General features: G+C 51.6%; 1 protein-coding gene across 1 annotated transcript in view; it reads left to right on the top strand.

Moving 5' to 3' along the window:
- The window catches only part of SH3PXD2B (SH3 and PX domains 2B), a 118749-nt gene extending 110781 nt beyond the window's left edge, over positions 1–7968 (top strand). The window contains exon 13 of the mRNA XM_011947795.1: positions 1614–7968. Within this exon, the coding sequence (XP_011803185.1) occupies positions 1614–3161 (1548 nt within the window). The 3' untranslated portion in view covers positions 3162–7968. The remainder of the gene's footprint in view (positions 1–1613) is intronic.
- The last annotated feature ends 3369 nt before the right edge of the window (positions 7969–11337 follow it).

The raw sequence follows: 11337 nt of genomic DNA, 5'->3' as shown, positions 1-11337 counted from the left end.
GATCTCCTGACCTCGTGATCCGCCCATCTCGGCCTCCCAAAGTGCTGGGATTACAGGCTTGAGCCACCGCGCCCGGCCAACACCACACACTTTTAAACAACCAGATCTCGTGGGAACTCATTACCATGGGAAGGACACCAAGCCATTCATGAGGGATCCGTCCCCATGACCCAAACACCTCCCACCAGGCCCCACCTCCATTATTGGGGATCACATTTCAACATGAGACTTGGGTGGGGACATACATCCAAACTCAGGCCACCTTAATGACCCATTTTAAACTTCACCACCTCTTTAAAGGCCGTATTTCCAAATACAGCCACATTTGGAGGTATGGGGGTCAGGGCTTCCACATATGAATTTGGGTAGGGAGACACAATTCAGCCCGTAATAGTGAGCACACCTTTCACCTGTGTGAATTCAGCCACGCGGTGCTGGACAAAAAAGAGAGAAAAAGATCTTCAACAACGTGGGTGATTCCAGCCACCATTCCATCCAACCGGCGTGTATCCCACAGGGAAGTAGGGACAAGATGAAAATCTACTGTACTCCACCAACTCCAGGTCCCCTGTATATAAACACGAGCATCTCTTTGAGCTGAGTGTGATTCCTGTGTTCAAAGATAGGTATTTTTTAGGCCAGGCACGGTGGCTTACACCTGTAATCCCAGCTCTTTGGGAGGCCGAGGCAGGCAGATCACTTGAGGCCAGGAGTTCGAGACCAGCCTGGCCAACATGGCAAAACCCCATCTCTACCAAAAATATAAAAATTAGCCAGGTGTGGTGGTGCACGCCTGTAATCCCAGCTACTTGGGAGACTAAGGCATGAGAACCGCTTGAACCTCGGAGGCGGAGGTTGCAGGGAGCCGAGATCATGCCTCTGCACTTCAGCCTGGGTGATAGAGCAAGACTCTGTCTCAAAAAAAAGGTAGGTATCTTTCATATGTTGTGGCCTCTATAAATACCAGCTAACTTCTTCATCCGATGCTCAGCCAAAGAAGCCAGGATCAAGGGTAGCTTTGACTTCTGCCTTGTCTTTAGAATTGTAGCAGACGCTGCCAGTGCCCCGATCCACCTGAATCCCCCTGCACCTACACACACGTCCTTGCAAGCCAACAGCTTCCCAGAAGGGGAGAGGAGTTAATACCCTGGGTAGGGAGGGGCCGGGGGTAGATAGATAAATGCACGCATCCCCAGAGGGACCCGTTCTGAGGCATTCTCTTTGTGGTCTCTCAGCGGGTCCCTGGCAGATCAATCCCCATGGCCCAGAGCAGTAACTTGCTCATAATCGGCTTCTCCCCTTCCCTTCTTTCTCTCTCTACTTCTTACGTGTATTTCCTAGGACCAACTCTCAAATTAAGTACCTATACCCAAGTCCACATCTCATGGACTGCTTTAGGGGGAATCTGGTCCGACAAGAATCTACCCCCATGTGAGATATTCCCAGAACATGGTCACGTCTCCACTGGTGGTCCCCTGTAGACCTTGCCAGAGGAGCTGCTGAGCACACAGTGGCAGCTTCCAGAGCTCCAGTTACACGTGGGTTCTCCCAAACCATTTCGTCTGCTGGCACTGGCATCGTACCCAAGTGCCTTTCTCTATCCTCCCTTGCAGGTGATCGAGAAAAACTTGAGTGGCTGGTGGTACATTCAGATTGAAGATAAGGAAGGGTGGGCCCCGGCAACCTTCATTGACAAATACAAGAAGACCAGCAATGCGTCAAGACCCAACTTTCTGGCTCCCCTGCCCCACGAGGTGACCCAGCTCCGGCTGGGGGAAGCAGCAGTGCTGGAGAACAACACGGGCAGCGAAGCCACAGGCCCTTCCCGGCCCCTGCCTGATGCACCGCATGGTGCCATGGACTCAGGGTTGCCATGGTCTAAAGACTGGAAGGGCGGTAAGGAGGTCCTGAGGAAGGCGTCTTCAGACATGTCTGCGTCAGCAGGCTATGAGGAGATCTCAGACCCCGACATGGAGGAGAAGCCCAGCCTCCCTCCGAGGAAAGAATCCATCATCAAGTCGGAGGGGGAGCTGCTGGAGCGGGAGCGGGAGCGGCAGAGGACAGAGCAGCTCCGGGGCCCCGCCCCCAAGCCTCCAGGCATGATTTTGCCCATGATGCCAGCCAAACACACCCCTCCAGCCCGGGACAGCAGGCGGCCAGAGCCCAAACCTGACAAAAGCAAACTGTTCCAGCTGAAAAATGACATGGGGCTGGAGTGTGGCCACAAGGTGTTGGCCAAGGAAGTGAAGAAGCCCAGCCTCCGGCCCATCTCCAAATCCAAAACTGACCTGCCCGAGGAGAAGCCAGACGCCGCTCCCCAGAATCCCTTCTTGAAGTCCAGACCTCAGATTAGGCCAAAACCAACACCTTCCCCCAAAACAGAGCCACCTCAGGGCGAAGACCAAGTCGACATCTGCAACCTCAGGAGTAAGCTCAGGCCTGCCAAGTCCCAAGACAAGTCCTTGTTGGATGGGGAGGGCCCCCAGGCAGTAGGGGGCCAAGATGCGGCCTTCAGCCGAAGCTTCCTCCCAGGAGAGGGGCCTGGCCGTGCCCAGGACAGGACGGGCAAACAGGATGGTCTCAGCCCAAAAGAGATTTCCTGCAGAGCCCCTCCGAAGCCAGCCAAGACCACAGATCCTGTGTCTAAGAGCGTGCCTGTTCCTCTCCAGGAGGCTCCCCAGCAGAGACCTGTGGTCCCACCCCGGAGACCACCTCCCCCCAAGAAAACCTCTTCGTCATCCAGGCCCCTCCCAGAGGTCAGAGGTCCACAGTGTGAAGGCCACGAAAGCAGGGCAGCTCCCACCCCAGGCCGTGCTCTCCTTGTCCCTCCAAAAGCCAAACCTTTTCTCTCCAACTCTTTGGGGGGCCAGGATGACACGCGAGGCAAAAGCAGCCTGGGGCCACGGGGGACCAGCAAGATTGGAGAAAACAGGGAGGAAGCAGCTGCAGCCTCTCTCCCCAATGCCGACGGCCTGAAGGACTCTTTGTATGTGGCCGTGGCCGACTTTGAAGGAGACAAAGACACCAGCAGCTTCCAGGAAGGGACAGTGTTTGAAGTCCGGGAGAAGAACAGCAGTGGCTGGTGGTTCTGCCAGGTCCTGAGCGGAGCCCCTTCCTGGGAAGGGTGGATTCCTTCCAACTATCTCAGAAAGAAGCCATAGCCAACTCCCTTTCTGCCTAGAGGGCCCACTGGTCCTTGCTGGCTTTACCCACATATTTAATACGCCTCTTAATTTATCATTCTCCACACAGCTTCCAAGGCAGACAGACTCTGGGGTACTGTGACTTCTTGCCTCCCATGGGTGGAGAGTGAGTTTCGGACACCTCGGGCGCCCCTGGGTCTGATCCCTCCTATCACAGCATCGCTGGAGGCTCAGAACCCACAGCCTTTGCTTTCTGTCCGTGTCAGCATCCCTGCCTTAAGAGAACTCCTCCTGGCCAATGGCATTGCGACCCAACAATGGGACCAGGACTCTCCAAGGCCTCCAGGACTGGATCCCATCGCCTGGAGAAACTCCAGCAAGGGTCTCTCATGGCTTGGACATGGCACAGTAAGGGGCAGCCCACCCAGTCCATGACGACTTGCTCCAACTTCTTCATGTTTCTAAAAGCCCAGTGGCTTTATTCACTCTTCTGAATTGCCTGGTACCAGAAGGAACTTCATCCTGAAGAAGTCCATTCCATTGCCAGTCCCAGGGAAAATGTCCCCTTCCCCAAGGCCTCAGGCCCATGGCCTCTGAGGTTCCACTGGATGCAGCTCCCCAAGGAGTGGGCCTGGAGGTCCGCTCGGCCGCCCTGCCTCCCACCTTCTTTCTTGGGACCATGGTCAGCCCTGAAGGGTGGTTGCAGCCCCCTGTATGCTGCACTTTCCTGCTGCAGGCTCCAGTCCCTCCAGGGCTTTTCAATGAGAATTCCCACCCCAACTTGGAGCATTTCATTTCTGCCTACCTAAAGCAAGAATCTCAAAGTTCGTTTGAATAAGAGGCCCATTCACGAGTCGTGCCCTTGTCAGCATCCCTTTGCTGAGTGCCTCGTGGGTGCCAAACACCGTACTCGGCACTTTGCCTTCACAACCCTCCCTTGTGATATTATACCCACTTTATAGATGAGGAAACTCAGGCTCCATGTGCCCAAGGACATACCAGCCAGGAAGAAGGGAGAAGAGGATGTGAGTCCAGGCCTGCCTGACTTCAGTGCCTGTTCCCTCCCCTCTGTAAAAGGCAAACCATGCAGGGAAGAGATAGAAGCTGGCTAAGTGCCAGGAGCAGGTGGCCAAGTGACTTCATTGTGGTAGGAGTGAGGGGGCATTCGTGGCTGCTGCCACACCCACCATCCCTCCAGCCTATACCAAAGGCTTCCCTGGACTCAACAGCTGTGTCTCCATGACAGGAGAATGCCAGGGTCCTGGTGGTTGGCACGAAGCCCTGTTCCCTTCTTCTAAGCTGTTGCCCCCTGGCAAATAGAGCTTATGGAGCAACAGGAGCCGAGGTGGCCTCGCGGGCCAGCCTCGAGGGGCTAGGCATAGCATGCAGCGGTCCCATAGGGAGGCAGGGAACCAAGGGCCAGGCAGAGCTGCTTCCTGTGCCTCTCCGGCATTTGTAATGTTTTTTCTTTTTACACGCACCGCCAAATCTGTGTTCTCCCTGGAAGAAAGCCAGGGCAGATGTGGTCATCTGTCGAACTGAGGCCTGGAGAGGCATGGCTAAGTCACTGCAGAAGCAAAATCAGGACCCAGCATTTCTAGCTCCCAGCCCAGAGAAAGAGAGTAGAGCAGAACCCCTTCCCATTCTACCTGACCAAGGCAGCCCTGCCCTGTCCTGCCCCAGAGATCTCCTGTTCACAGTGCTCATCAGCTGAGATACTTTTGGACCCACAAAGCCAGTATTTTGGGAGTCTGCTCACTGTCTACCTGCAGTGCCAAAGTTTTGCTCTAACAGCCCTCTTCCGCTCCACCTCCCAGCTCCATCCCCTATCATGTGGGCGCTGGCTGCTTCTGCATGAGAAGGAGCTTCCTCTGATCACCTGTAGCATCTTTAGTCCCTTCCTCCAGTCGGCTGCAATCCCGTTCCCCAGAGAGGCTTGGGCAGGGCCCACTTGCCACTTGGCCCTGTGCCCAGAACCTTGGGGGCAGATGGCAGCCAGGGGAAGAAGGGAGGTGGGAAAGGGCTGCCATCGCTCGAGGGTCCTCTCCCTTGAGAGGAGGCCCCATGGCAGTTTTCCTGAGTTCTTGATCCACTTTGGTTTAAACAACTTTCGTGAAGCTATGTGAGATTTGACTACATTTCAAAAGACAAAACTCACGTTTTTTTTTTTCTGATTTGCTCTCTGGCTTTCAGTGACATTTTCAGATATTTTATGAGTGCCTACTCTGTGCTAGGCTCTGAGCAGACCGGAATGTGTGTGGCTCCATCCCTGACTGGAAGAGCTTTGAGTCCTGTCTGCTGACTTCATTGAAAGAGTTTCTCTCTTGCCTCGTTCCTTCCTCCCAGGGGTCAGCTGGGTAGGAACAGACTTGCCCTGACTTCCTCTAGGCAGAAAATTTTCCTGCAAGTGAAAGAATCTGCCTTTCTCTTTTGCTATGATGATAATTATTATTCTGACATGAACTATAGGTACTGAAGTCACATTCCTCTCTGTTCACTGTTCTCTCCTCGGGTCATAGCTATGGCCTGAGGACGTCTGTATCCAGCTCCTTTTCCTGCAATGGTAGACACTTCCCCAGGCAGTGGGTGGGTCAGGGTGGCTATGACTAGCTGTCCTTGCCTGGGGACTTAGGTTTACCCCATCCAGGACTGTGGTCACTATTCTGTGAGCAATTGATGGCACATATGCAGAACTCCCCTGGAGTCATGGCTCTAGAAAGTGTCCAGGCCCATCGTGACAACTGTGCCAAGCACCAGGCAGGTGACCAGTGCCTAAACACACTCCCTCCTTTAATCCTTACGGCAACCCTGTGAGGCGGATAGGACCAGCCCTGATCTATAGTGAGAAAATTAAGGTTCAGAGGGAGAAGTCACATACCCCAGCCTTGTCTAAATAGTGGCCAAGCTGGGACTCAGATCTCGAGTTTTGGTTTGTTTGTTTGTCCCTCGTGCCCATGACTTTTTCTCTGAGAGCTTCCAGGGAATCAAGTGACCCTCCCTCTGAATTTCAGTGTCTCTTCCCTCCATCCCTTGGTCACACATTTCAGTAGGTCACGGGCCAAATGGCAGCCCAAAAGGTGGGCAGATTTTTTTTTTCTTCCCTTCACCTCTGCTTATTACTGCAATTGTGATGACTACTTTACCTTACATCCCAGGGCAAATGGACAGCTTGTGGTACCTCCAAAAATTTGGAAAATCTGAGTCTTAGGACCACCTCTTGATAGAAGAGGCCTTTGCTCACAGTTTTTGCTCAGAATCTTTCTTTGCCATTGGTGGGTGTATGTTGTTCTGGCTAAGACTTGGGGAGAGCTGAGCTCCAGCTTAAACCACTTGTAATGGCCCTTCCCTACTGGGGGATTGCTGGAGCCCCTGCCAAGTTATGTTAGTCATTTTAAACTTCTGCCATGAGGCCACGCCATAGAGTCAATTTCCAAGGCAATGTTCTTGGCCCTAAAATGTTTACACCCACTGAGGATTTCATTACCAGGTAGAAAATGGGGGAACATATGCCGTGTTAAAGAGCAAATGCTGAGTGTGCCAGGACTTGAGAAGGACCTTAGGCTGAGGAGTGGACAGTGTGGTATTCATTTCACCTCTCCCAAGTATCCAGCACAGAGTGGGGAAAAAGAAGAAACTGCTCCTGCCTTCCAATAGCTGGCAACTTGACATCAAGAACAAAAACATTCGTAGCTGGGCCCCCATCCTTTCATCGTCCCCAAGTCTTCCATGTTGGGTTAAGCTGCCCCCTTCTCTTTGGACTGTGACAGTGGACACCTAACAGCCTGAGCCATGTGTGGCTCTCTTATCCCCCAAGGGTTGTCCAGGCCCATTCTGCAAGGCTTTTGTGTAGACTGCAGACACCCATACCTCACCACAGACCAAAGATGACCTCATGTCAGTGGGCTGATGAGAGGTATAGCAACATGCATCGAGACCTGAGGGTGCAGGGCGCCCTCCCTTGGCCTGGAGGAATTGCTCCTAACTAGAATAAGTTTCCACGAGGGTCCCAGGCAGAGCTGCACAGCTAGAACCGGAGGCTCCACAGTCCTTGCCTGCTCATGGACCTCCTTCAGAGCACCTTTCTACAGACTGGACTGCCCAGCTCCGTGGGGTGGCATCTGGTTTCTGGTGCTATCCTGCCAAGTTGTCGAGCTCCTCCTCATGTTTCAACATTCCATCTTCCCGTTTCTCTCCTCGACTCCAAAGTAAACCTTCTTAGCTCCAATCAGGGATGAGGGGCTCAACCTCTTTTGTCCTCAAAGAGGCAAAACACAGTGCCACAGCCAGTAGCCTTCACTTTCAGATGTCCTATTCATGTAAAAGAGAAGGTGCCCCCACCAGGCTTACATCAGCAATAAGCAATTCTAATGCAACGATGGTGTCCACGTTTTACCCTGGTGTGTGGCCCATGTATGCCTCTGTGCCCGTGTAATTATTGTTAGCACCCCTGTCACTTAGAGGGGTGATGATAAACTGTGGCCACCCTGACTACAACCCACATTTCCTGCTTTGGGGAGCTTCCAAGTAATAGGCCATTTCTTACCTCCCTCCAGGAACAGTGGGCACCACCCACCACCTGGTGCCTGCTCATAAGATGACGCTGGAGATCCCCACACTTACTCTACCCTCTTGGCAAATTGGCATTCCAGTGGTGGTTTTTGTTTCCTTTAACACATTAAATAAACGAGTATATAGGATGTGAGGGGAGGGGTGAGAACAACTAGCTGTAGCATGTATAGGCTATATACCTTACCATTAGACTTTTTTCCTTCTTTTTTTTTAAAAATAAAAAAAGTGCTTGACTGGTTTCAAGCTTCATCATGAAGATGCAGTGTCTATGGATTTTATTTGGCAGGAGAAAGGGTACATAGCTTTGTGGCCTGGGATCTTCGGGATCAAAGAACAGAAACCTATGCCAGTTATGTTTGGGCACTGCTGAGAAATAGGGGTGACCCCTCTAGGCCATAGCACCCCTTCATTCTCTTAACTACAGTGTCCACAAACCAAGGGAAAGCTTCCTTTATGTCCAAAGAATGGTGAAGCTCTGGCTGGCATTGTCTCCTGATGGCCAAGAGTGTGCTATAGGGGTCGAGGCACAGTGGCTCACGCCTGTAATCCCAGCACTTTGGGAGGCCGAGGCGGGCAGATCACCTGAGGTCAGGAGTTCGAGACGAGCCTGGCTAATATGGCAAAACCACATCTCTAGTAAATAATAACAATAATAATAATACAAAAATTAGCCAGGCATGCTGTCAGGTGCCTGTCACCCCAACTACTTGGGAGGCTGAGGCAGGAGAATCGTTTGAACCTGGGAGGTGGAGGTTGCAGTGAGTCCAGATCATGTCACTGCACTCCAGCCTAGGTGACAGAGCAAGACTCTGTCTCAAAAAAAAAAAAAAAATGCAGTGGGGGTTGGGGGCGGGAAATGCAGCCACATTTGGTCCGCAGGGACTGCCCAAGCCATCTGCTCCTGGGGGATGAAAAATACTGCCTAATGTTTTACTACTTTCCCAAAGGCAGGGCCCAAGCAAAATTGACCCGTGTGGAGCCCCCTTGTTCCCAGGTGACTAACAGGACACCACCACCCCACCTTCCTAAAGAGAGAAGAAAACCAGCAGAGTCCCCAAACAAAATAACTTGCAGGGAAGGGATTTACATGCAATATTCATCCTTCCTTAGAAGAAACAATATAACGACCTTCTTGCAGACCTTGCTTAGGAATAAGGGTGGTGGCTCCCACCTGTAATCCCAGCACTTTGGGAGGCCAAGGCGGGAGGATCTGTTGAACCCAGGAGTTTGAGACCAGCCTGGGCAGCAGAGCAAGACCTTTCCTCTACTGAAAGTTCAAAAAAAAAAAAAGTAGCCAGGTGTGGTGGTGTACACCTGCAGTCCCAGCTACTTGGGAGGCTGAAGAGGGAGGATTGCTTGAGCCTAGGAGTTTGTGGCTACAATGAGCTGTGACTGCACCACTATGCTGCAGCCTGGATGACAGAGTGAGACTGTGTCTCAAAAAAAAAAAAAAAAAAAAAAGAGAAAGGAAAAAGTCACGTAGTGTTCTGGGCCCCCATGGGAGCAGGTTCACCCAAGTTCTTGCAAACCAAGAGTGCTTAATCATAACAGGACTGGCAATGGTATGCGCTTCCCGGCTGGGTTTGGAGGGGCATCTGCCTCATGGGATGGGATGACGATGGGACTATGATTGGAAACCAAACCTGGCTTTCTCTTTGTGGGCTACATGCCCTCTCACTACATTTCTGCCCCATGACCTTCCTTCAGGTCTCAGTTGAAAGTGTCACACTCACCATCCCCGTCATACTGTTTTTTCTTTTGTTGAAAGTGTCACACTCACCATCCCCGTCATACTGTTTTTTCTTTTGTTTTTGCTTTGTTTTATGAAATGGAGTTTCACGCTTGTCACCCAGGCTGGAGTTCAATGGCACAATCTTGGCTCACTGCAACCTCCACCTCGCAGGCTCAAGTGATTCTTGTATCTCAGCCTTGCGAATAGCTGGGATTACAGGCATGTACTACCAGCTAACATTTGTATTTTTAGTAGAGACAGGGTTTCACTGTGTTGGCCAGGCTGGTCTCGAACTCCTGACCTCAGGTGATCCGCCCGCCTTGGCCTCCCAATGTGCTGGGATTACAGGCATGAGCCACCATGCCCAGCTCTGTCATACTGTTTTAACCATGCCAAACATGATCCAGCTGTCTCACCCTCACATAACCTGCAAACACTCCGTCCTCTAAGGTGAATTTCTGAGTCCAAGATTCCCATCATGGGGACATGCTTCTCCAAGTCCTTAGCCTTCAATGTCCATTCTGTCTCTCATTCAGTATCATTTGGTCCACATGGGATTCTTCAGCGTCTTGCAACTCACACTTCCTAATCAATGGCTCTCAAATTTTAATGACCTTAATGATTCACCAGGGAGCTTATCGAAAGACAGATTGCTCAGCTTCGCTCCCTAAAAGTCAAACTCAGCAGGAATCAGCATCCTGAAAAATCCATTCTGAGGAAGTAATCTGCATGCTCCATCCTGAGAAATGGCCGGGCTTTGCACCTTACATAGTATAGTCTACGTGTTCAAAAATGATATTCTGTGCTATTATTTATTATTATTATTATTGAAATGGAGTCTTACTTTGTTGCCCAGGCTGGAGGGCAGTGGCACAATCTCGGCTCACTGCAACCTCCGCCTTCTGGGTTCAAACAATTCTCATACCTCACCCTCCCAAGTAGCTGGGACTACAAGTGCGTGCCACCATGCCTTGCATTTGTGTGTGTGTGTTTCTTTTTTTTTTTTTTTTTTTTTTGAGACGGAGTCTCGCTCTGTCGCCCAGGCTGGAGTGCAGTTGCCGGATCTCAGCTCACTGCAAGCTCAGCCCCCTGGGTTTACACCATTCTCCGGCCTCAGCCTCCGGAGTAGCTGGGACTACAGGCACCCACCACCTCGCCCGGCTCGTTTTTTGTATTTTTTAGCAGAGACGGGGTTTCACCGTGTTAGCCAGGATGGTCTCAATCTCCTGACCTCGTGATCCGCCCATCTCGGCCTCCCAAAGTGCTGGGATTACAGGCTTGAGCCACCGCGCCCAGCCTTTGTGTGTGTTTTTAGCAGAGACAAGGTTTCACCATGTTGGCCAGGATGGTCTTTATTTCCTGACTTCATGATCCGCCCACTTTGGCCTCCCAAAGTGCTAGGATTACAGGCATGAGCCACCGTGCCCGGCCTCTGTGCTATTATTATCAACTGGTCATCATTAAGCATGTACTGATTTCCAGAACTGTAAGGCATTTTTGTATATACTGGTTTTTTTTTGTTTTTTTGTTTGTTTGTTTGTTTTTTGAGACAGGATCTCTCTCTCTTGCCCAGGCTGGAGTGCAGTGGTGAGACCTCAGCTCACTTCAACCTCCGCCTCCCGAGTTCAAGTGATTCTCCTGCCTCAGCCTCCCAAGTAGCTGGGATTACAGGTGTGTGGCACCATGCTCAGCCAGGGTTTCACAAAGAGAGACAGGGTTTCACCATGTTGGCCAAAGAGACAGGGTTTCACCATGTTGGCCAGGTTGGTCTCGAACTCCTGACCTCAAGTGATCTGCCTGCCTCAGCCTGCAAAAGTGCTGGGATTACACGCATGAGCCACCATGCTCGGCCATATGTACATTGTTTTATTCCATCCTCAAAATGCAAAATGT

This window comes from Colobus angolensis, unplaced genomic scaffold, assembly GCF_000951035.1.
Source record: "Colobus angolensis palliatus isolate OR3802 unplaced genomic scaffold, Cang.pa_1.0 Scaffold27, whole genome shotgun sequence".
In the NCBI taxonomy this organism is placed as follows: domain Eukaryota; kingdom Metazoa; phylum Chordata; class Mammalia; order Primates; family Cercopithecidae; genus Colobus; species Colobus angolensis.
The sequence above is the reverse complement of the archived record's forward strand: the minus strand, read 5'-3'. Positions and strand labels throughout refer to the sequence as shown.